We start from the raw sequence: 27,007 nt of genomic DNA, 5'->3' as shown, positions 1-27,007 counted from the left end.
ATCTATAGTCTATTTATGATATTAAAATTGGGTAGTAAATGCTTAGCGGTCGATTCTAAACTCTTAAATTTTAATTAGATATTTAATTGATTTATTATTAAGTCCTGATAAACCCTATGTGACCTCATTAGATTGTTTCTATGCAATGTGATATTATTGAGTAGAATATAGATTATTTGAACAAAGAACTGATGTACTGCGATATATGATCATGTTATTTATATATATATAACTAGACCATGCCCATGCCTTTATTAGTATGGCTTTAGGTTTTTAAAAATCCCATAAGAACTCTTTGAATGTCCATGATAAAAAGTAGCCTATGTTCATCACTGGGATGCAAGCTCTCTGTACCAAATATCGTTAAAAATTGATTAAACGAATTGGCCGTTTAAAGCCAGCATATAAACACACTTTCACGATTATAATAATATTGAATATGGATTTGAACAAAGTACTGTGATAAGCAATAATGTTATTTATTTAACAATTTAGATGATACCTGCGAATTCTGGGTGGATTTAGGTTTTCTAAAAATTCAGTGGGAACTGGGAACACATTGATTTTCTGAGATAAAAAGTATCCTTGATTTGCAGGATGCAAGCTATCTCTCCTAAATACATAATGATCTATGACTTCATCTATGGAGATTTAGGTTTTTTAAAATCCTAGGAAGTTTGTTATCCCGGGAGGACAAAAAGATCCTGCAAGATGTTTTTTCTGAGATAAAAAGTATCCTCAATTTGCAGGATGCAAGCTATCTCTCCTAAATAGATGATGCCCTACAACTTCATCTATGGGGATTTAGGTTTTTTAAAATCCTGGGAAGTTTCTTATCCCAGGAAGACAAAAAGATCCCGCAAGATGTTTGATACTCTAAAATATAGACCTAACCTAAAATACTGAGTATCGTCTTGTTCTATAAGTGCAACCTTATTTCAACACACTATTTCCGTAACCTTCTATCTGAGTACACATTACTATGTAAAAGTATCAAGGCTAGGCTTTGTTTGATATTTTGTTATGGCTGGTTCACACTATTCCAGTAGCTGTCCAGTGATCTAATCAGGCCTATTGTTTACGAGTTCGGTTTCCTATAGGGGTTTGGCTGGGGTTCGATTCTGGGCAAGCATTTCTAACTTTTTAAGCATTGAGCATTTTAAACTTTTTTAAGCTACTAGCCGATGCCCGCGACTTCGCCCGCGTGGATTTAGGTTTTTCGAAATCCCGTGGGAACTCTTTGATTTTCCGGGATATAAAGTAGCCTATGTGCTAATCCAGGATATTATCTATCACGATTCTAAATTTCAGCCAAATCTGTCCAGTAGTTTTTGCGTGAAGGAGTAACAAACATACACACACACACACACACACACATAACACATACAAACTTTCGCCTTTATAATATTAGTGTGATGTGCGTTTTAAGCAATCAAGTGTCACTTGCTTGGGAAACATAGTGAGGAAACCTGCATGCCTGAGAGTTCTCAAAGATGCATGAAGTCTGCCAATCCGCACTTGGCCAGCACAGTAGACTTGGCCAAACCCTTCTCATTCTGACCCGTGCTCAGTAATGAGAAGTCATGGATTGATGATGATGAATCAAGCCCTCTAATGCTTTATTCCAAACTATAAAGCATTTCGAACCAATGGTAGATTCCCTTGACGATTTAAAAGAATTTTGGAATATAAGAAAATGGAAAGATTTAATTTTTCTAATTCCAGTCACACTGCTTTCTTCTTGTCGTCACTCCAATGTTGGGACATACCAGACAATTTTCTTATCTTACAGAGCCAGTATTTAAAAAAAAAGAATATTAGGCAAGTTTATCATTATGACTAATATTCCCCTTTCCCCTCCAATTAAGCGTAAACCTTGTGCTAGGAGTAGGTACGATAATAGTGCAACGGGGTTTGAACCGGCGACGTTTCGGATCTTTTAACCGTTAAGCTATCGAGGCTATATTATTAATCTAAGGTGAGTATTTGTTAATCAGTAGCTGGAAAATTACTGGAACAAGCTGCTAAAATAATGTGAATCAGCCGTTATAGTCAAAGGTTAAAAGTTTAATAGTAGGTGCTCAGTGTGAAAAAAAAAAAACAAAACTACTTTAACAAAGTATTAAATTATTGTCAAATAAACCCAATACCTCTAAGACCCAGCGATTGAAAGTTTAAATCCATACTAATCACACTATCACACTTCACATCACACTATCACACTTCACATTACACTATTGTATGTGTGTGTGTGTGTGTGTGTGTGTGTGTGTGTGTGTGTGTGTGTGTGTGTGTGTGTGTGTGTGTGTGTATATATGTTTGTTACTCCTTCACGCAAAAACTACTGAACGGATTGGGCTGAAATTTAGAATGGACATAGATTATATCCTGGATTAGCACATAGGCTACTTTTTATCCCGGAAAACCAAAGAGTTCCCACGGGATTTCAAAAAACCTAAATCCACGCGGACGAAGTCGCGGGCGTCAGCTAGTATTATTATAAATGCAAAATTGTATCTGTCTATCTGTCTGTCCCCAACCAAATTTCATCAAAATCACTTTAATGGTGGGGCCATGTAAAGCTAGCGACTTAACCGATTTTGATGAGATTCGGTTGAGAGATAGCTTGCATCCCAGGGACAGACATGTTACATTTTATCCTGGAAAATCAAAGAGTTCCTACTTCCCACTAGATTCTAAACAACCTAATTCCATGTGGATGAAGTCGTGAGCATTATCTATTTGGTATAAAGGTAGCTTGCATTCTGGACACGAATAAAGGCTACTTTTTATCCCGGAAAGTCTAGAGGGACTCTAGACTTTCTGGGATAAAAAGGTTTTATATTTTTTATACCCTATATCCATGCGAACGAAGTCGCGGTCATCAGCTAGGTACTATATATTTCTATCTTATCTTAATACATAAAATGTTTTACATGTTATATCACTTAACTCTTTGTATTGATAAAATAATGTAGGTGACCTAGTTACTAGCTTTGCGCGCAGTTCATTGGTAGAACAAAGAACCTTGTAGCTAATGGTTTATACAATAGATATAATATAGTATAGTATATTATGTTAGGGACAACGCACACCAGCAGAGTGGAGTAAAGCTGAGGCGCAGCGTATTGATAACAATCGTATAGCCTTATTTATTGTGCTACAATAAAAGCAGTGCGATCAGACTGACTTTAAGCCCTCTCCGTGTTTTGCTTTCAGTGTACTAACTGTATGTTAAAGTGTAAAGCTGAGTTTTAGCTGATATCAAATAGATTTCACTCCACCTGTATGCGTTGACCCTTAGTAGCTTTTCCTGGCGACAGATACCTACTATTTAATTGATGTAGAGGAATTGGGAGATTTTTATCAAAATTAAAATTTCTTTCAAACTGATCAAAATAAAACAAAATGTGTACTTGTAAATTGTAATGGAATGTCTCCCACAAACTTCAACTGGAATCAAACTTTTCTTTATTTGACCTACTTTTATATATTTCGTTGGTGTTCTATGGAAAAAACACAGACTGCTAAAATCACAACTCCTTTTGGCTTTGCCGTAGTCAGGTTAAAATAGTGTTTTTTTGTTGCTGTTACAAGTACAAGTTTGTTAGGTGGTACACAAGTTGTGAATATAAGTAGTGGTATTAACATGTACCTTTTTTCTCTATCGTCTGGCTGTACAAAGATTAGCCAATGTCAAGTTTGTAGTTATTTGTAACAAGTTAGTCAAACTATATAAGTGTGGACCCCGTCTGTGCCGGCGCTCGCCGACATACGCACGGCACCCCCTTAGAGCGCTTTCCAGTCAGTTTTAACAAAAAAAAAAAAAAAAAAACACTCCAAAAAGGCAGAGCACGTCCGCCAGCTAACACCAACACAGATGAAGTCCTAACATGTACCTACATATTAATTTAGTAGAAGGCAAGAAAGAAGATAACAGAACTTGGAATGTATGAAGCAAACATATGATGAGCCCGCCATTCCTCTCGACTGACGTTATTCAATCATCAGTCTTGTCGAATGGTGGGTTGGTCTATGTACAGTCAGCACAGAAGAAAGAAAACTGAAGATTACAGAAGAAAAATATAAAAAAATTGTTGTATAAAATAACAGTATTTAGGGTTGTTCAAAATATACCGTGATTTTATTTTATACCGTTACTTTTTACGAGTTACCGCCTTTATTTTTTAATGTCACAGTAAATGGCTATTTCGATCATACGCAAAATTCGAATTAAATAACAATATTTAGAGGTGAGTAAAATATACCGCGATTTTATTTTACGTTTCTTTGTAGGCGTAACCATCTTTAATTTTATTGTTACATAAATGGTTATTTCGGTTGTACACTAAGTAATTCGAAACTCGTGTTATCATTTCCTGCAGGAAACACTTATTGTGAAAAGGATTTTTTTTTGTCCACTCCACTGAAATGGTCATATTATACAAGTACGCTAAAACTTCGTGTCAAATGGTCTTGGTGTTGCCACTATGTTGACAGATGTCTTATCACTAACATTTAGTTCCAAGTAACGTTCACTGCTGTTATCAGCGCCAAAACTGCGAAAGTTAAATAGCTTCAAAGGCAGAACGGTAATCGTTTCAGCGTACTTGTTTAATAGGAGTCAATAGTTTCGATCAATTAGTTAAGTTGAAGTGCATCAAGAGGAAAACCCGCCGACGTTGTAGGCGTAACATTCTTAGTGCTTGCGTCCCGGGCCAGTCCCGCGCGATGCATTGACTGCCTATCGCAGTGCATCGGGAATGTTACGTTTAATTATCATCGATTTGAAGACTCATGAAGAGAACACAATGAAGAACGAAGATTATGTTATCTATACTAATAAATAAAATTGGAGTGTCTGTCTATAATTTCGAAATAACTACCTCATATTAAGCTCATATGGTTATTTGAACGATACCAACACTGAATCACACGTTTTTAAAATTTTTGTCTGTCTGTCTGTCTGTCTGTTTGAAAAGGCTAATCTTTGGAACGGCTGAACCGATTTTGACGGGATTTTCACAGACAAGTCGAGGATTGACCAGGGTGTAACATAGGCTACTTTTTTAACCGACTTTCAAAAAGGGAGTTGTGTTTTTCTACCTATGTACACCGAAATCTCCGAGATTTCTGAACCGATTTGCGTCATTTCTTTTTTAATCGATAGAGGAACTTTGCGACATTGTTTCATAAAAAATTCGGAGTCCAACTCCTCAATCCTGATGGGGCAGGGGATCTGACCAATCCACGCGGGCGAAGCTGCGGGCATCAGCTAGTTATAAGTATAGATAGTTCCGACTCTACTCGCGCAGTTGACGTAAGTTGACTAGTTTCGAACGCATTCGGGGAAAAAGGACACAGGGACTGACCTCGCTACACGTCGCGGATAATGGAAATCACTCGTTAGTTTAAGCGCGGAGGATTTTTAGTTTAATTCCAATAGTTGTTGTAAATTATTATAAGTGAATAAAGTATAAAATCAAACACTCATCGATTTTGTGCTAGTGGTTGATTTTATACTCTAGTCGAGGAGAGTGTAACCGCCTCATGCGAATAATTACTCTGTTTAAGAGGGCTCTCTCCGTCACTCGTTTCATACAAACGTAGTTCCAATTTCATTTGAATATTAAGCAACCAAAGTCCATGAAATTTTGCAGACATATTCTAGAAACTAATATCTATGTCTGTGGTTTTCCAGATTTCTGTTAAAATATTCGGTTTCAAAGTTACGCGGTCTTAAAAATTTTCATACAAATCTTTGAGCCCCTGTAATTTTAAAACTACATATTTAAAAAAAATCTAAAACACCACAGACACAGATATTAGTTTCTAGAATATGTCTGCAAAATTTCATGGCCTTTGGTTGCTTAATATTCAAATGAAATTGGAACTACGATTGTATGAAACGACTGACGGAGAGAGCCCTGTTAACGAAAGCTGTAATGTGATTTATAGCATTTTTAGAAACCTGCAACACTACGGAAAATATCACTTGTTGTTTTTATAGCCTCACCTGATTTGAATTCTAGATTTATTTGTTAATACCTAATACGTATTTTTTACTCAAAAAAACCTGCAGTATTTATATTTTATACCTATTAATATTATTACACCTGGTCTATCGATAAAATAGTTTTAAATGTAATATCTAATTATAAATTGTAATACAGCGAATAGAAATCGCGTGGCATGTATAAAATTATTCTGTACTTAAACATATTATAAAGAAATCTATATTATTATAGAGTTACTACATTTTTAAATCTTTAGATATAATAAAATTAAAAATAAGTGTGCATGGGCTATATTTATATACCTAAGAACAATATTTATAATTTTCGATTTATTTTCATTCCATATCCCAATAAAGTACTCTTAATCCTTTAAATGAAGGGTTATGATTTTAGCAGTTTATGTATGTATGTATGTAGGTGTGTAATGTGTATGTTTGTATCCAGATTCTGTGTGTTCCACCGTAGCGCCTAAAGTACTGAGCCGATTTTGATGAAAGATGTATCAATCGATTCATCGTAAACGTCCAGGTGACATAGGCTACATTTTACACGAAAAAATTGACCTAACGGATATTACATGAAAAAAAGTGGGGGTCTCCAAATATATTTTTTTTGCTATTGTATCGAGTGGGAAGTCAAATGAAAGAGGAGAAAATTCTCGAGTTCATAAATATAAATGCACTACAACATTAAAATATACCAAGCGACAGAAAAACAATTTTACTATAATATTTCAGCGTTTATTAAGACGATCGCAGTCGGGTTTTAGTTTTCAACTTTATCTTGTTCAACAGTAGGTACATGACATCAACAAAAACTGCAAACATTCGAAGTCACGGTCTGCGATCATGAGCGTGAAAACCGCGATTTCAAACTTGCTATAGTAGGTAGTTAGGTAGTTCGCAAGCCAACAACCAAGAAACAGTTTTTTAAATAATTAAAAAAAAAGTTTTATTTAGTACTTAGTTGAAAAATAATGTTTTCTCTTGGACAAATCGTTTTATCATCGTAATACGCTATCACCATTATCTTGATAATATATAAAACGATTCATGAAAATCAACTGATAATAAATTATTTTACTCAGTTCAGTTTTAAGAGTCACAATTTATTAAAACAGCTATACCTATATTTACTAACTAGCTGATGCCCGCAGCTTCGCCCGCGTGAATTTAGGGTCTGAAATCCCGTAGGAACTTTTGATTTCCCAGGACAAAAGTAGCCTATCCGTAATAGGCCGTCCCGAATTTATAACCGACAGTTTCTAAATCCCATCAGTATTGATGGTGTGATCCCCTCAGGATTGAGGAGTTGGAATCCAATTTTTTTACGAACCAATGTCACAAAGTTCCTCTATCGATTAAAAAAAAAATTACGCAGATCGGTTCAGAAATCTCGGAGATTTCGGTGTACATAGGTAGAAAAACACAACTCCCTTTTTGAAAGTCGGTTTAAAAAGTAGCCTATGTTACTCCCTGGCCAATCCTCTACTTGTCTGTGAAAATCCCGTCAAAATCGGTTCAGCTGTTCTAAAGATTAGCCTTTTCAAACAGACAGACAGACAAAAATTTTAAAAACGTGTGATTCAGTTATGGTATCGTTCAAATAACCATATGAGCTTAATATGAGGTAGTTATTTCGAAATTACAGACAGACACTCCAATTTTATTTATTAGTATAGATAGAAGAACGACATACACTTTAGAATGTTTATCATTACTTAGAATCACAGACCACTGTGAGAACTAAAAAGGATTACCTAATCTAGTACCTATTAGTCTATATAATACTTTAAAAAAAACTGACATGTAGTAAATTAAAACAACTTAATATTATGATGAGTTCAAAACGCACGTAACTCTAAAAAGTTTGAGGTCTTTTTAAGGTGCTTGCCCGGGATCGGATCATGGACCTCCCAAATGAAAGGCTGACGACCTAACGACTGAACCTATCACCGCGTTAAATCAATTAAAACCATCGAAACATCGTTAGGAAAACTGCTTGTCTGAGAGTTCTCGAAGGTTTGTGAAGTCTGTCAACCCATTGAATTAGCCAGCGTGGTGGACAATGGCCTACATCCTTCTCATACTGAGAGCAGACCCGTGCTCATGGGCCTACGATGAGTCGAGGTGATGATGAATAATTTGATTACTTTTAATCAAATATTTACCTAATGTCCTATTAAAGGTTAGGTTAGGTTAGGTTTAGTAAAAAGTAACTAGCCGCCTGCTCGCAATTTTTATAAAAAAAAGTAGGTAAATACTCAATTGATGTACAAGTCACGGTACATAAGCATAAAATTGAAAACGTGCAGTTCTTAAAGAAATACCTAATTACAAACTCAATCGTACTGTAATTACATGGAAAGCGTTCAATAGCTCGTTGTTTGTTACTTATTTTGTTTAATTATTACGTAATATACTTAATTTTAAAAGGTGGAATTTTTGAGATCTGTTTTAAATACCATAGCATAATAGAACTCGTATACAATATGACGTCATGAAAAATCCTATATGTATATGGTGAATAATCAGACAAACAGGAAAAATAAAAATGAGACACTTTGGTATCAAATAAAATGTTTTATTATATACGATTAATATATTTCTAAAATACACATAACTTTCAAACGGCTGAACCGATTTCCTTGGATTTCGATCAAGCCACTTTTCAAACCAAAAAAAAATATATTATAATCGGTTCATTAGTTTAGGAGCTACGATACCACAGACAGATACACACGTAAAACTTATAACACCCCTCTTTTTGGGTCGGGGGTTAAAAATTAACCGTATTAGTACCGAACCGTTATAATTATACCGGCATTGAATCGGTAACGGGATAACGGTATTGGAGAGTCCTAATTACGTAAGGGGAACAACTATATCGGTATCCGGTACAACGTTATCGAAAAGTCTTCTCCATTATTAGGTATTTTTTATAGAGAATCGGTATGATAGCACCGGACTTTTTTATAATTTTATACCGGTGTCCCGGGATAACGGTACTGAAAAGTCTTTGGAAGGGTTCCGTACCCTACGCGTGCAACGGAACCTTATTATTACTTAGCCTCCGCTGTCCATCCATCCGTCCGTCCGTCAGCGGGCTATATCCCGTAAACCATAAGCTAGAGAGTTGATCACAGAACGTGTATTTCTATTGTCGCTACAACAACGAACAAAATGGCCGCCATGAAAATAAAATTTAATAAAAGTGTTATTTCTTTTACGATGAAACGGAACTCTTCATGTGCGATTCCAACTTGCCGTGTTTTTGACCGTGTTTTTAACCCCCGACCCAAAAAGAGGGGTGTTATAAGTTTGACGTGTGTATCTGTGTATCTGTGTGTCTGTGTATCTGTGTATCTGTGTATCTGTCTGTGGCATCGTAGCGCCTAAACGAATGAACCGATTTTAATTTAGTTTTTTTTGTTTGAAAGGTAAGCATCGAGAGTGTTCTTAGCTATAATCTAAAAAAATCGGTTCAGCCGTTTAAGAGTAAGCTCTTTTCTAGTTTTCATGTAGAAAAGAAGGTTAGATAACCGTTAGGTCCATAATATTATGTCAATAGACAATTATGTCAAGCTGTCAAGATGGACGTTGCCTAAATACATAGTTATTTATTTGAAAATGATGTTTTGGAAAACTCAAATACTTTGGATCGTCGGGGGTGTTATAAATTTTTAATTTACTCTTGTTTAACGTTATTTTCCTTCCTGCCGTTTCATTTAAACTTCCTATACACCTAAGCTAACTGTTAGAAGTGCGATAATAATATAGTTACGTTGCCTCGCCTCGATTAAACCCGTTATCACTGGCCACTGATAACACAGTTTCCTACTTTGCTCGCTTATCACTCATAGTACTTAGCTAGCCAATATACTGGGGCGTAGTTCCACGCACTTCTCCATACAAAAGTATTACCATGAGTAAGTATTACAGAGCACTCTTCACCAAACGTGAAAAGGATTGATAAATATTAAACAAATGTAAATTAAAAATTTAGAACACCCCCGACAAGTGAAGGTTACAGTAACTAGAAAAGAGCTGATGACTTTCAAACGGCTGAACCGATTTTCTTGGATTATAGCTAAGAACCTCGATCAAGCCACCTTTCAAACAAAAAAAACTAAATTAAAATCGGTTCATTAGTTTAGGATCTACGATGCCACAGACAGATACACACGTCAAACTTATAACACCCCTCTTTTTGGGTCGGGGGTTAATAATGTACTGTAGGTACCGCTTTTTTAGGCGAACGAAGTCGCATCATCTCCATAGTCCATACTAATGTAAATGCGAAAGTGTGTCTGACTGTCTGTCTGCTAGCTTTTCACGACCCAAGTTTAACCGGTTTTGATGAAATTTGGTACAGAGTTAGCTTAGATCCCGGCTATGGCTACTTTTTATCCCGAAAATCGATGAGTTCCCACGGGATTCTCAAAGACCCATCCGTTTAACCGATTCATATGAATTTCGGTACAGAGGTAGCTTGCTCCCCGGAAATTGACATAGGCAACTTTTTATCCTGTAAAGCAAAGTTCCCACGGGATTTTTAAAAACCTAAATCCACGCGAACGAAGTCGCATCATCTAAATACATAGTTTCAAATAAAGAGTTTATTTATCATGCAAAAAGTTACATTTGATACTCTAATAACAACATGATAGCACCATGCGTTTCCAAGGACTGATAAATATAATACAAGGGTCTCTATTACAATTTACAACAGACGCAAATAATAATAAAAAACCGGCCAAGTGCGAGTCGGACTCGCACACGAAGGGTTCCGTAAGTACCATCGTACAAGATAAAACACTGTACTTTTTAACCCCCAACCCAAAGTTTATAAGTTTGACGTATGTATCTGTCTGTGGCATCGTAGCTCCTAAACTAATGAACCGATTTTAATTTAGTTTTAATTTGTTTGAAAGGTGGCTTGATCGAGAATGATCTTAGCTATAATCCAATAAAATCGGTTCAGCCGTTTGAAAGTTATCAGCTCTTTTCTAGTTACTGTAACCTTCACTTGTCGGGGGTGTTATATTATAAATTGTTTTACACTTGTTCTTTTTATTAATGCAGTGTGTATGTATTTCTATTGCCGCTGTCAAAAATACCAAATGGCGAATTTCAAAATGGCGCCATGAAATTCGCCATCTTTGAATTTGTTATAGCAGCGGTGAAGGTTTCAACTCTGCCTATTGACACAGCCCGCTGATTGATAGACGGACGAACGGACGGGCTGCGAGGCTTAGCAATAGGGTTCCGTTGGCATCTTTCGCGTACGGAACCCTAGAAATAAAACTACGCGACACTAAACGTTCCCACTATGCATTCTGCGAATCTTATACGAGAAACTGACGTCATGTGCTTCCAAGGCGTGAGTTAATAATTGTAGGGCATAGTTACAGCCATTCCGATTATAGCTATCTGCATGCCGGCGTTGAGTTATATAATCTCTCTTTCTGCTTCGTGATCCCCATTACTGAGGGTCGTGACTCTTTCGTGATCCTTTGTAAACGATGTCGCGCTATTCCCCTCGGTTCTTTGGCTCTGCTACATGAAAAGCCAAAGAAAAAACCTTGCGACTCATACACTCTGTCCCTCTCTCCACAGCAAGAAATAGAATAGAAATATTTTGTAATCAATTAAACTTTTACAAGTACTTTTGAATCGTCGAATGTATCTACCACTGGTTCGGAATGCCTTTCCTACCGAGAAGAACCAGCAGGAAACTCAGCGGTTGCTCTTTACATTTAACAAGCATTTGACATAGAGGTAAGTACCTACCTACTGAAGTACTATTGGTGAACACATGAATATAATTTGTTTCGCACTTTTTGAGACAGAATTGGTTTGACTTATTTTAAGGTAAGTAGGTATACCTTCCTATAGTACCTATGTAGTGCTTCATAAATCATAACGGTAAAAAGTACTTACATAATATACCCAGTCAACCTATCTACCGTTAGGTAACTATATACTAATATGAGCAATGAGTTGAACATTGTTAAAAGTTAAGAATATCATACCTACTCCATACCTAGGGTTGTCACCTGCCACTTCGTGATTCACGGGTTACCACCATAAAAAATACGGGTTTTAGATGTATTTACGGGAGACAGTGTTTTACAGAGATGTTTTTTGAATACTTTATTGTTTGAGCAAACAGCTTCTGAAAGGTCTTCATTTTGGGAAACAAATGTATAAAAACTTTTGCATTTTTACTTTAAATTACATTTAAATTGTAATCCCGCCTTCACAGTATTAATATTGAGTCGGTTTTGGCTACGCGAGTATTGGTCCACGCATTGCCGCACAGGAATAATATTCTTTCTACTAGACAAAACGTTACAGTTTGGTTGCGCCAGCCAGCTCCGGCTGATTTTTAAAAAATACGGGACTTTATTGGCCCCGTATTTTATTATCGCAATTACGGGTTTCTGTATTATCATGACCTGAAATACGCCCCGTATTTTTTTTATTTTTTTTCTGGCAACCCTATCCATACCTACTCATGTGCGCTAGCGATTCTAACCTCGCTATATACCTACCTAGGAGATTAAATATATACGCGCCGATGACGTCAGACGCTTTCAAGGTTTCAGTTAATAGTATGGTATGCGCCTACGTATGTATGTACTTGGATTAGGGATTTATTTATGTGACAAACATTGCGACCACGGAATTCTGAGTAATGCTAATAGAAATGGTAACTGCTGTTATTTATACCGACTTCTTTCTTCACTCTGGGCTGGTTTCCGCACTTAAACGTTTCCGTCGGTATAAGTCGGTATAAGTCGGTATAAATACGCGCACAACAGTGCGCGTATTTATACCGACTTATCGATTACAAATAAGCTGCATCAGTCATTGCTACAATCTCAATTTGTTGTGATTGGCTGGATGCATGGAATCTTTGCTGCAACAATGCATTTTAACCAATAGCGAGAGAGTGTCGGCCAATCAGAGGTGCTGGCAAATTGCACATGATGATGGGCACACTACACCGTAGCTGTCATGTCCCACATCGCATTTATAAGTTAAATATTGTAAAGGCGAAAGTTTGTGTATATGTGTGTGTGTGTGTTTGTTACTCTTTCACGCAAAAACTGCTGGACAGGTTTGGCTGAATAGAGATAGACTATACCCTGGATTAACAAAAGGCTACTTTCATCCCGGAAAATCAAAGAGTTCCCACGGGATTTTCAAAAACCTAAAGTAATATATTAGTTATAGATCCTATCACTGTAATAACTTACTAGAAGATGCCCGCGGTTTCGCCCGCGTGGATTTCGGTATTTTTAAAATCCCGTGGGAACTCTTTGATTTTCCGGGATAAAAAGTAGCCTACGTCCTTCCCCGGGATGTATTCCAAGTCTGTACCAAATTCCATTAAAATCGGTTCAGCGGTTGGGCCGTGAAAACGTAGCAGACAGACAGACACACTTTCACATTTATAATATTAGTATGGATTTTATAATATTAATACCTACCTATGGATGCATATCTATGCATATGTACCTACCTACATTAAATAGGTAGCTAGCTAACTATTCACGAAGTACCTACTTCGACTTGTACAGTTTACATTAGAGTGCCCTTCAGTTCACTCGAAAGGACTTCTATTCTTGTACGAATACCTACCTACCTACCTATTAACCGAATACTTAGATTATGATTCTAGCGGTCCATATGACTTTTTTTTTTCTTTAAATCTGGCTTTACTCTGATTAGCCAATGTCAAGTTTGTGATATTTTCAAGTTATTGAATTTATACAAGTATGGACTCCGTCTGCGCCGGCGCCCGCCGACATACGCGCGGCGCCCCTTTAGAGCGCTTCCCAGTCAGTTCCACCACCACAAAACACCAACTAACACAAAAACCAGCCACTCTTAACAAAAAAAAAACACTCCAAACAAGCACAGCACGCGCGCCAGCAAACGCCATCACAGACGAAGTCCTCCATATGACTTTGTACATCTGTTCCCTGGTAACTTCCAAACTAGATAGTTACCTACTTACTTTAGATAGTAGAATTTACTAGACTAGACAATAATGCCTATGTCTTCGTCCGCGTGGATTTAGCTTTTTATCCGACTACGGCAAAGCCAAAAGGAAGGGTTATAATTTTCGCAGTCTACTCGTATGTATGTAGGTTTGTATTTATGTGTGTTCCACAGTAGCGCCTAAACTACAGAAGCGATTTTGAAAAATAAAAAAAAATGAAAAATGTTTATTTACCAAACACAGTCTTGTATAATTTTTCTGTGTCTGATGGTACCCACACTAGGTAATCCTGTATCGTGGGTACCTAATTCGCATTAACAATGTTCCGTATACAATTTTTATTTGACACTCTGTTATTTATTTATTTATTTTAATTATATAGACTAGCGCTTGGCTGCAATCAGACCTGCTAGCAAGTGATGATGCAGCCTAAGATGGAGCGCGCTTGCCTATAAGTTGCCTAATCACTCTTGACTTGAAGGTACCCATATTATAGGTGGAAGAGAAAACTGACGCCGGAAGGGCGTTCCATATCCTAGCGGTTCGAATTAGGAAAGAGGAAGCAAATCGTTTCGTACGTGTTCGGGGAATTTTGCCTACGTACGGATGCAGACCTTGACGATGCCTGGCAGTACGATGGTAGAAAGGTGAAGGAGGAACCAGGTCAAAGAGTTCTTGTGCACACTCTCCGGTATAATTAACTAGCTGATACCCGCGACTTCGTTCGCGTGGATGTAGGTTTTTTTAAATTCCCGTGGGAACTTTTTGATTTTCCGGGATAAAAACTAGCCTATGTGCTAATCCAGGGTATAATCTATCTCCATTCAAAATGTCAGCCCAATCCGTCCAGTAGTTTTTGCGTGAAGGAGTAACAAACATACACACACATACAAACTTTCTCCTTTATAATATTAGTGTGATTTAGGTATAACTATTTTGAGGTTAAAATAACTATATTTTGATGAATGAGGTGTCAATCGACTTGTTGTTATGGTCCGGGTGACATAGGCTACATTGTATAAGAAAAAAATTGACCTGACGGATGTTACATCCAATTTTTGTGATCTCCTTTTTCTTTCTTTTTTTTTTTTCTTTTTTGGGGGTCTCCAAAAATTTTTTTTGCTATTGTATCGAGTGGGATATCAAATGAAAGAGGAAAAAATTCTGAGTACATAAAATACCTACTGAGTACATAAAATACCTACAAAGTTAAAATACACCGAGCGACAGAAAAACAATTTTACTATAGGTACCCATCTATCTATCGGCAGTTCGCGGGTAGTACTTTAGTCGGGTTTTAGTCTTGTTTAACTTTATCTTGTTAAAAATTCCGTAAAAGCACTTTGATTTTGCCCTAGTAGCTCGTCATAATCGGTTTAGTGGATGTAATGTGAAAGGTAAAGTCTGTCTGTACCTTTTCCCTCTGAGACAGACAGACACAGTTTCGTATTTACTCATAATATTAAAATATATAATATCACTACCTATTCACTAGGTGAGTACCCATATTATAAATGCGAAAGTGTGTTTGTTTGTCCTTCAATGAGGTCGCAAAGGAGCTACTGAATATTGAGTTTCGGCAAGATTAACCTATTCGGTCAATAATAACGATAGTTACAAAGTAATTAATACCTACTATTATATAATTTTCATTAGTAGGTAGGCGGTAGTTAGAAATATCGTTGGTATGAAATTCCAATGCTGGGCCGATTTCATTGCTGTCATTTTGAAGGTTGCACAACCTTACTTACCCATAGGCCACAGGGTTGTCAACACTCTATCCGCGGAAAGAAAGTATAGCGCTCTCTCTGTTGCGTAATCCTATATTAATGACTAGATGATGCCCGCGACTTCGTCCGCGTGGATTTAGGTTTTTTGAAATCCCGTGGGAACTCTTTGATTTTCCGGGATAAAAAGTAGCCTATGTGCTAATTCTGGATATTATCTATCTCCATTCCAAATTTCAACCAAATCTGTCTAGTAGTTTTTGCGTGAAGGAGTAACAAACATACACACAAACTTTCGCTTTTATAATATTAGTGTCATAGAGACAAAAATCTCAGTGGACGCTAATCATTTTGGGTCACCAACCAATCACAACAAAAAGTGTTCAGTGATAAAATGTTGTACTTAAGGAGCATGAGACGGACCTGCCCCCGAAATTCAAATTTAATTTGGTTTTTCGCAATTTGTAAACTAATACGACAACGTAGGCTTATGGTATTTTAAGAAATTAATTCTAGTATCGACTAATATGTGAGAATAGTCGATACTTTAATTAATTTCTTAAACTGGACCCTTTCAAGTAAAGATTTTTATATGCACCTGTGAGGATGATACTGCCACTGTCGCAATTAAAATACCATAAGCCTACGTTGTCGTATTAGTTTACAATATTGCGAAAGACCAAAATAAATTTGAATTTCGCGGGCAGGCCCGTCGCTTCCACCTTAAATGATATACTTGCTGAGATAGATATATAGATACTTTATTGCACACCAAACATGAAATAATCAACACAAAAGGAAGAAACATAAAAAACTAAAAACAATTCAATTGTATAAAGATGGACTGAAATCCAAATTATCCTACCTACTTACATGAGTGACAGCCCTACTTACATAATATACTATATCTACCAATAGGTACCACCCGGGGTCGGGTCGCAGGTGGGAGCTTGCCATCGATTCGCAACAGCGCATACGCCTCTCTCTTTCCCTCCTATTGATAACCAGCGCTGAGAGAAAGGGAGAGAGCAACGGAGGCTTTTAGGGGCACCGATTCTTTGTCTGTGATAGGATTATTTCCTCTAATGAGTCTTATGGATGAATCGAATAATATAAAATATTATGTTTTAGGTTTTATATGTAGAAATGAATATGTGCGCGCCTTCGTCCGTGTTGATTTAAGTTTTTAAGAATCCCTTGGGAACTCTTTGTTTTTCCGGGATAAAAAGTAGTCTATGTAAGTACGTCTCTGGGATGCTTTATGGCTTCCGCGTGCTATAGATATTCCGAATTCAACGTGGATGAACTAACTATATTCATCCACGTTGAATTCGGAAGCTAAAATTTTCCGGTAATAAATGTGAGTTAACTCCTACCTATGAGTTAATTCAGTGTACTAAAAGCTAGCCGATACTCGATTTCAGAGAAATTGGTTCAAGCATTGTAAAGAAGTACCTACCTAACAAATAAAAGTTTATTTGTTCGTTGGTTACTCCTTCAATCACGGTCGATTCGATCCCGTATCTCTATTTTTTTGGAGTTGTGTGTTTAGCACTGCTGATGCCCGTGACTTCGTTCGCGTGGATGTAGGTTTTTAAAAATCCCGCGGGAACTCTTCGATTTTCCGGGATAAAAAGAAGCCTATGTGCTAATCCAGGGTATAATCTATCTCTATTTTAAATTTCAGCCCAATCCGTCCAGTAGTTATTGCGTGAAGGAGTAACAAACACACACACATACACACAAATTTTCGCCTTTATAATATTAGTGTGATGAAGTGTGATAGTGTGATTTTCTCTAACCGCTCATGTGCACGTTCAAGTTTACATATGATCCTATAAGGGTTCCGTTTTTCCTTTTGAGGTACGGAACCCTAGAAACCGCATCAAAATCGTTGCGTAGTTTTAAAGATACGTACATAGGGACAGACAGCGGGAAGCGACTTTGTTTTTAAACCCCCGATCTAAAAAGAGGGGTGTTATAAGTTTGACGTGTGTATCTGTGTATTTGTCTGTGGCATCGTAGCTCCTAAACTAATGAACCGATTTTAATTTAGTTTTTTTTTTGTTTCAAAGGAGCCGATCGAGAGTGTTCTTAGCTATAATTCAAGAAAATCGGTCAGCTGTTTGAAAGTTATCAGCTCTTTTCTAGTTACTGTAACCTTCACTTGTTGGGGTGTTATAAATTTTTAATTTACACTTGTATACTATGTAGTGATTCTAATATCTTAGGTACACATCCAATATGCCGCAGTGTACATCGCGAGTGTATCTAGGTCAGTGGGACGCGACCCGCGCGACGCCGCTGCGCGTTGCACCTATCGATCTTCACTCGGACCTCTCCCGGGGGGGTGGGGGGAGAGGTTACGGGGGGAGGTCGAGGGCTTCGGGAGGGGGGTTGCCGGAATTCACTAATGTATAATATGTGTACACGTTTATGTAGGACATGGACTGTTGATGACATGGATGTTATGTAGGTCTTACACAGTTACTATGGGAACATGGGTAGGTATTGTATATCAAATCTTTGAAAAGAGCAACCGCCGAGTTTCTTGCTGGTTCTTTTCGGTAGGAAAGACATTCTGAATCAGTAGTAGATGCTTTTGACGATTCAAAAGTACCTAGGATACCTAACTACTTGTAAAAGTCTAATTGAAAAAAAAAATATTTTGAATTTTGAGTTTTGGTAGGTTGGACACTTGTATTTGCATACTTATAGGTATTCTCTGGGTGATGATAGCTTAGTGGTTCAGACGTCAGAGGTTCGATCCTCTAACTTTTCGGAGTTACGAGGATTTTAAGCAATTTTTGTATCACTTGCTTTAATGATGATGGGAAACTTCGCGAGGAAACCTGCATCCCTAAGAGTTCTCCATAATATTCTCAAAGGGTGTGAAGAGTGGTTAAGACGTCGTCCTTGTACGTTGAGGATTGGGGGTTCGGTCCCAGGCACGCACCTCTAACTTTTCGAAGTTATGTGGGTTTCAACTTTGAAGCAATTAAATATCACTTGCTTTAACGGTAAAGGAAAATATCGTGAGGAAACCTGCATGCTTGAGAGTTCTTCATAAGGTTCTCAAAGGTGTGTGAAGTTTGCCAATCCGCATTAGGCCAGCGTGGTAGACTAATGACCAAAACCTTTTTCTCTCTGAGAGGAGCATCGGCTCAGTAGTGAGCCGATGCGCTATGGGTTGAGCATGATGAGGTACTTTTCTGCTAGGATTACCAGATGCCCCGTATTTTACGGGTTACCGCGTATTTCAGGGTACGATAATACAGAAACCCGTAATTGCGAAAATAAAATACGGGGTAAATAAAGCGCGCGTATTTTTTTACAAATTCATCCAGAGATGGTTGGTGAAACCAAACCCTGACGTTTTGCCCGGTAAAAAGAATATTTTACTAATATAGGAAAATACTTTAATAGGAAATCTGAAACCCGTATTTTGATGCTGATGAGTGATGACCAAGAAGTGGCATGTGGCAACCTTATTTTCTCCATATATTAAGTGTAACAAAATAAAATTGTAAATATCTATTTGTTTATTCTATAGATTAACAATATTATATTAATAATATAATAGTGTATTTAATCTTTCCTATTTTGTTGTTGTAGGTTATCAAGTACTAACAATAACCTAACTATTGTACCGCGTACTGGGAAAATTTGATCGTACAGTAGTTCAGAAACCGAGCAACCCCCTTCAATCTACAATGTTTTCTTCAATCTACGCGACATTGGCGAAGTAAATTGTGCCGTGGTGGCGCGACCAAGAGCCACTAAACCAAGAAACAACAACAACAGCATTAATTTCTTGTTTCCAGATGGACATCTACGTCCAAACAGCGAGCCCGATCGTGGAGCAAGTGCTACGCGGGTACAACGGCACGATCTTCGCGTACGGGCAGACGGGTACGGGCAAGACGTACACCATGGCGGGCAGCAACTCCGCGCCAGAGCTGCGCGGCATCATCCCCAACTCCTTCGCGCACATCTTCAGCCACATCGCCACAGCCAAGGATGACGAGAAGTAAGTAGTGCATCCAAGAACTGTTCGGCGCCTGGAGATCTTATTAGCTAAGGCTTAGAGAGAATGCTGCGGTTCTAAGACAATATAGTGTACTGGGACCGGCAAAACCATACACGATTATTATCATAATGACTGGAGCGAGACACAGATCTGAGACGACACTATGGGTCTCATAAAAATGAGTCACTCAGCGCGGTTGCTGAAACAGCTCGGATCTTTCTCTACATGATCAGAATACGTGATATGAACAGCTTTCGAAAGCTGAAGTAGCAATGAGTGGGGACCATAGCTTGAAGAACCGATAGACGGTGAGGTCCAAGACGTCCACTGTTGGACATAGGTGTCCTGTAACGACTTCCACGTCATGATTGATACTGATTAAATGCATCGGCTTCCTGCGACCTGGTTGGTGTCATCTGTCCACCGAGTGGACATTGTTTGAAGGACAAAGAACTTTAAGTTATCTAAATAACTAGCCGATGCCCGCGACTTCGCCCGTGTGGATTTAGGTTTTTTGAAATCCCGTGGGAACTCTTTGATTTTCCGGGATAAAAAGTAGCCTATGTGCTAATCCAGGATATTATCTATCTCCATTCCAAATTTCAGCCAAATCCGTCCAGTAGTTTTTGCGTGAAGGAGTAACAAACATACACACACACACACACACATACATACAAATTTTCGCCTTTATAATACATAAAAGGTGATAATAATTTACAGGTTCCTGGTATGCGTGACATACTTGGAGATATACAACGAGGAGGTACGCGATTTGCTCGGCAACAACCCTCACCAGAGCCTCGAGGTCAAGGAGCGCCCTGACATAGGCGTCTTTGTCAAGGATCTTACTGGTATGTAGCCAGTTAGGCATCCATGCTAAGAATCAAATAGAAAATAGAACTTTTGTATGAAACCGATTGCAGCGTCAACTACGAGAGTCATTTTACGCGACTCCTAACTCAAAAAACGGTCAAGTGCGAGTCGGATCTCGCTTTTTTAGGGTTCCGGACATAATATATGCAATATTTCTTTTCCGGAAAATAAAATTATATAGATTGATAAAAACTTTATTACACACAAAACATGAAATAACACAAAAGGAAGAAACAGAAAAAACTAAAAACAGTTGGTGCATAACTAAAATAAATACTTCTTCCATTTTGATTTCGTGTACGATAATCTATAATTATAACCATCTTCAACTCTTCAGGCTACGTAGTCCACAACGCGGATGAACTAGAAAAAATAATGGCAGTTGGCAACAAGAACAGGCATATAGGAGCGACGGCGATGAACATAGAGTCGTCTCGCTCACACGCCATATTCTCCATCACCGTGGAGAACAGCAAGCGAGGCGCTGACGGCAAAATGCACGTCAAGATGGGGAAACTGCACCTTGTTGACTTGGCGGTAAGGTTCAATTCCCCTCGACAGATTGGCTATAAGTATACCATGTTCTAGCATATAGGTGTGACAGGGATGCACGTAGAGTCGTCTCGCTCTCACGCTATTCCGTGACCTTGTGACTTAACCGTGGTTAGCAGCAAACGAAGCCGGCTGGAAAATGCACGTCAAAATGGGAAATACGATGCAAAGCACCATGTAAACTTGGTGGTAAGGCTTCATTTATTTAAGGAGAATTTGCCGTAGGTATAACTAAGTGTGACAGGGATAACCATAGGGTCGTCTCACTCACAGCGGGGAACTTCAAGCAAGGCGTGGATAGCAAGATGCACGTCAAAATATGGAAACTACACCTTATTCACTAGATGATAAAGTTTAGTTCCAAATGATAAGACTATAAGTAAAGTACATAAGTGTGACAAGGATGCACGTAGAGTCGTTGCGTTCACACGTGATATTTTCCATAACCGTGGAGAATAGCAAGCGAGATGCGAGATGTAAGTAGAGCTAAGTGTGACAGGGATAACCATAGAGTCGTCTCACTCACAGCGGGGAACTTCAGCAAGCAAGGCGTGGATAGCAAGATGCACGTCAAAATATGGAAACTACACCTTATTCACTCTATGGTAAAGTTCAATTCCAAATGATAAGATTTGCTATAGTAAAGCACATAAGTGTGACAAGGATGGACGTAGAGTCGTTGCGTTCACACGTGATATTCTCCATAACCGTGGAGAATAGCAAGCGAAACGCCAATCGCAAAATTTTTTCTTGTGTTGTTCTGTAAGCTAAATAAACTTTTATTTATTTATGTATTTAAACTTTTTTTCCAGGGCTCCGAACGTCAGAGCAAGACACAAGCAACGGGCACTCGACTGAAAGAAGCGACCAAAATCAACCAATCCCTCTCCGTACTCGGCAATGTGATCTCGGCGTTAGTTGACGGGAAGTCTACCCACATACCATACAGGAACTCCAAGCTGACTCGACTGTTGCAAGACTCACTCGGTGGTAACTCCAAAACTGTGATGGTAAGTGAAAATGGTCTATTTAATCCAGTTATATAAGCTTTGGTTTCATTTTTAGGGTTCCGTACCTCAAAAGGAGAAACGGAACCCTTATAGGATCACTTTGTTGGCTGTCTGTCTGTCTGTCTGTCTGTCTGTCCGTCCGTCCGTCCGTCCGTCCGACCGTCGCGTCGTTTCTGTCGAGAAAACCTATAGAGTACTTCCCGTTTATTGCGAATATTACGAGCTTTTATTTAGTTTTCCGTTTAAAATAGTGTATAAGTTATATAGTTAATGTATAGTTAAAGTAAATAGTTGATAGTGTATAAAAAGCTATTTAAGGGGCATGAGACGGGCCTGCCCGCGAAATTCAAATTTAATTTGGTTTTTCGCATTTTTTAAACTAATACGACAACGTAGGCTTATGGCATTTTCAATTGCGACAATGGCAGTATCATCCTCACAGGTTTATATTAAAATCTTTACTTGAAAGGGTCCAGGTGAAGAAATTTGCCGTAGTATCGACTAATTTTGACACATTAGCTGATACTATAGCCCTTTGTTTTTTTAAGTGTATCCTGTATTCTTACTCTATATGATTTTGTTGACAATAAATATGTTTAAAAAAAACCACAGATAGCAACAGTGGGCCCAGCGGACTCCAACTACGTGGAAACCATCAGCACCCTCCGATACGCGAACCGAGCCAAGAACATCGAGAACAAGACGCACATTAACAGCGAGCCGGGAGACGCGCTGCTCACTCGGTAAGTGAAGCTCTGCTCACGTCCCACTGCTGGACAAAGATTGCTAGCAACCGTGGACCAACCTTGAGTTGAGTGGAGTCTTAGCAACTGTGGACCACTCGGAGTCCAACGACATGGAAACTATTAACAGTATAACAGCTTTCACATTCAATTATATGTTAATCAATCATAATATCATCACAGTTATCTATACATATAATAAAATTGTAGAAAAGTGGTGTCTGTACAATGGAAATATATAAAAAAAAAGTAGCAGAGGTTGTTATTATATCGATGCCGAACCCGAAATTGTAATTAATTTTTTTTTGTCTGTTTGTCTGTGTGTTTGTGCACGCTAATATCAGAAACAGCTTATTCGATTTAGATACGGTTTTCACTAATATATTGTAGTAAGCTTCACTTAACATTTAGTGTTTATTTCATGTCAATCGGTTCATAAATAAAAAAGTTATGTCAATTTAAAGAATCACGGCGAACCTTTTTAACGTACAGAGTACGTACTACACGCCTCGCCCCTGAGCGTCCGTGGCTATATAAAGCGCGCTGAGAGCTATTCCACGCGAACGAAGTCGCGGGCACAGCTAGTAGCAAATAAGTTTTCTTTCACTAACCTATATTGTTTTATTCATACAGCTTCCAACAAGAGATCGACCAACTGAAAAAACAACTTGAAGAAAATACAAATGGTAAGTTACCCTCAGATTTTAACAAACATTTAAGTACAAGTATAACAATTTCAAGTAAACATTATGTGGGAGGTTAACAGGGCTCTCTCCGTCACTTACTCCATACAATCGTAGCCCCAATTTCATTTGAATATTAAGCAACCAAGTCCATGAAATTTTGCAGACATTCTAGAAACTAATATCTGTGCCTGTGGTGTTTTAGAGTTTTTTTTAAATATGTAGTTTTAAAATTACAGGGGCTCAAAGATTTGTATGGGAATTTTTAAGACTGTGTAACTTTGAAACCCAATATTTTAACGGAAATTAGGAAAACCACAGGCATAGATATTAGTTCTCGGAACGTTTCTACAAAATTCCATTGAATATGATTGGTTAGTATTCCAATGAGAGACGAACTACGTTTGTAGACTCTTGTTCTCAGACTTGGGCGCGTTTGGAACCCTCGTAGCTTTAGTTTTAAGTAACGTAATTAATTATCACCACTATATCGTACAAGTTTAACAATTTCGACCATCAAAAGGAGTACAATTGTACCTACTTTGAGTAAAAGATTTTGACTTTGACTTTGACTTTGTATGGAGCGAGTGACGGAGAGACCCCTCTTAAGAGGGGAACCGGGGTGGGGATACACCGCACACCCGCATAGCCACCGCGTTAGCCTGCTGCGGGTGAGAGCGGGTGTCAACCCCGTAGCAGGACGACCGCCTCATACCCCGGTTGCCATCTTTACCTGTCGCGTTTTATAGGTATGCTTCTATTATCGAGAGTCATATTTTGTTCCGTGACCCTGGGGTCATGGGGTCTTATTGCTAAACAATTTTTACGAGACATTTCACTGCGGTTAGTAACAGGGCTGACAAGGCTGGTTTATTTTTCGCGTAAAGGATCAGCCTGGCTGTCGAGCGTATAAATGCAGCCAGTCTTCTTGGCAGCGTTCCATGTTTGTCTTAAAATAATAAAAGGACATCAAAACATTGAATTCAGATTACTATCCCTTTTTTAAATGAGTATCTGTTAAAATTATAAATGTAATTTTTTTTTTAAACTGATTATTAATTAAAATTTCTATTTCACCAGCAGAGTTAGAAGAAGAGGAGGAAGAAGAAGAAATCTCGGAGGAAGAGTTGACGGATGACACTCTCACGGATCCTGAGCTGGATGTACTGGACCCGGAGGAGAAGAAGATGCGGCGCAAGATGAGACGAGAGGAGAAGGTGAGATCTTCTAAAATTTCATTCATTGATTTATTTAGTTCATTGCTGTCATGTACATTTTTTAGTTAATTTAAAGCTAAATAAGTATAGGTACATAACGCCCTGCCAGGGCATCGCAATTCTGATCCACTGGTGAATACATTGCATAAGACATACTAGTCTTGTCCTAGATTAATTAAATAAGTTTTCATCATCATCATCATCATCATCAGCCTGTGGATGTCCACTGTTGGACATAGGCCTTCCCTATAGAGCGCCACCACACCCGGTCCGCAGCCTTCCTCATCCAGACACTTCCCGCCAGCCGCTTTATATCGTCGGTCCATCGTGCTGGAGGGCGTCCCACACTACGTTTGCTTAAACGCGGTCTCCACTCAAGGACTTTCAAATAAGTTTTGATTGTGAAATATTTTTCAGGAAAAACTGAATCGCGAAAAGGCCCACCAAGCTCGCAAGGTTCTCGAGGAGAAGAAAGCAGAGCTACAGAGGACCAAGTGAGTTTTTTAGGGTTCCCTACCTCAAAAGGAAAAACGGGAACCCTTATAGGATCATTTTATTGTCTGTCTTGTACTTGGTATAGTTATCTTGCTTTGAAAATTAAAAAAAAAAAATTGTTCATTGTCACATTTTAATTTATTTTTGTGATGTAACTACAGATTCACGGTATAAGGATTTTTTCCTTTATTTGTGCTATAAGACCTACCTACCTGCCAAATTTCATGATTCTAGGTCAAGGGAGTACCCTATAGGTTGTCTTGACAGACGGACAGACAGACAGAGAACAAAGTGAGGGGTTCCGTTTTTCATTTTGAGGTACAGAACCCAAAAAAATCAGAAAATAGTTCCAACACATCAAAACACTTACTAAAAATGGTTTATAGAAAGCAGCAAGAAGAGCTCAAAGAGAAACTCCAGCGTTTGGAATCCAAGGTGCTGGTCGGGGGAGAGAACCTGCTAGATAAAGCTGAGAGTCAAAGGAGACTGCTGGAACAGGCTGCTAAGGAGCTGGAATTAAGGAAACTGAACGAGTTGCGCTTGCAGCAAGACCTGCAAAAGAAGGAGGTGGGTACAACTTGGATTATGTATTTGCTGACGGAGTAGGCCATTAAGGAGCTGGAACTGAGAAAAATTTTATACGAAAAAATACGATTGACGGATATTACATCCGAAAAAGTGGGGGTCTCAAAAAATTTTTTTTTGCTATTGTATCGAGTGGGATATGAAATGAAAGAAGAAAAAATTCTGAGTTTATATATATAGTACAGTGTTAACATATACCGAGCGACAAAAAAACAATTTTACTGTATCTATCGCTATCTATGGGCAGTTCGCGGGTAGTAGTCGGATTTTAAAGCTATCATAAATAATTAAAAAAAATTGTACGTCCCTAGGCTGAACGTCTGGACCTGGAAGAGCGTTACTCCAGCCTGCAAGAAGAGAATGCAGCCAAGACACGGAAGCTCAAGCGAGCGGTGCAACTCCTCAACTCAGCCAAAGCGGAGCTGGCTGACCAGCAGCGGGAGCAGCAGAGGGAGATGGAGGGCATCCTGGACGGAGTCCGGGCGCTGAGGAGGGAGCTGCAATTGGCTGACCTGGTGCTGGATGCTTATATACCCAAGGAATACCAGGTGAGTGACTCTTATACTAAATGATGCCCGCGACTTCGTCCGCGAGGATTTAGGTGTTTTAAATTTCCGTCGAAACTCTTTGATTTTCCGGGATAAAAAGTAGCCTATGTCCTTCCCCGGGATGTAAGCTGACTCTGCACCAAATTTCATTAAAGTCGCTTAAGCTGTTGGGCCGGGAAAAGCTGGCAGACAGACAGACAGACACTTAGTGTTTCTCAAACAGATCGAGCCTCCGGACCTGTCGGACCGCTACCTGTCTTACACGGCGATTAATTAATAGGTTAATTAATAGTTTAATGACTGTTCCAGGCACTGATCGAGCAGTACGTGCACTGGAACGAGCAGCTGGGCGAGTGGCAAGTCAAGTGCGTCGCCTACACCGGCAACAACATGGCGCCGCGCATACAGCAGCAGAAGACTACTGCACACGTAATTACATGCACTTGCTCATAAAACACCTCTTATTACATCGCGGTAAAGTAGAACATTACCGCACGTGTGCGTAAAAGTACAT

General features: G+C 38.6%; 2 protein-coding genes across 4 annotated transcripts in view; one reads left to right on the top strand and one right to left on the bottom strand.

The window, feature by feature from the left end:
- The window catches only part of LOC123878693, a 317,944-nt gene that overhangs the window by 48,799 nt on the left and 242,138 nt on the right, over nucleotides 1-27,007 (bottom strand). The window lies entirely within an intron of this gene.
- The window catches only part of LOC123878599 (kinesin-like protein KIF3A), a 29,790-nt gene that overhangs the window by 1,364 nt on the left and 1,419 nt on the right, over nucleotides 1-27,007 (top strand). For 2 of the 3 annotated variants that reach the window (XM_045925893.1, XM_045925891.1), the window contains exons 3-13: nucleotides 19,582-19,787; nucleotides 20,508-20,638; nucleotides 20,998-21,197; nucleotides 22,025-22,222; nucleotides 22,835-22,965; nucleotides 23,599-23,651; nucleotides 24,729-24,865; nucleotides 25,283-25,359; nucleotides 25,747-25,927; nucleotides 26,257-26,493; nucleotides 26,803-26,922. In XM_045925893.1, coding sequence (XP_045781849.1) covers nucleotides 19,582-19,787; nucleotides 20,508-20,638; nucleotides 20,998-21,197; nucleotides 22,025-22,222; nucleotides 22,835-22,965; nucleotides 23,599-23,651; nucleotides 24,729-24,865; nucleotides 25,283-25,359; nucleotides 25,747-25,927; nucleotides 26,257-26,493; nucleotides 26,803-26,922 — 1,671 coding nt within the window. The remainder of the gene's footprint in view (nucleotides 1-19,581; nucleotides 19,788-20,507; nucleotides 20,639-20,997; nucleotides 21,198-22,024; nucleotides 22,223-22,834; nucleotides 22,966-23,598; nucleotides 23,652-24,728; nucleotides 24,866-25,282; nucleotides 25,360-25,746; nucleotides 25,928-26,256; nucleotides 26,494-26,802; nucleotides 26,923-27,007) is intronic. The other variant, XM_045925892.1, reaches the window with a different exon arrangement.

The sequence above is a fragment of the Maniola jurtina genome, chromosome 26, assembly GCF_905333055.1.
Source record: "Maniola jurtina chromosome 26, ilManJurt1.1, whole genome shotgun sequence".
Lineage (NCBI taxonomy): Eukaryota > Metazoa > Arthropoda > Insecta > Lepidoptera > Nymphalidae > Maniola > Maniola jurtina.
The sequence above is the reverse complement of the archived record's forward strand: the minus strand, read 5'-3'. Positions and strand labels throughout refer to the sequence as shown.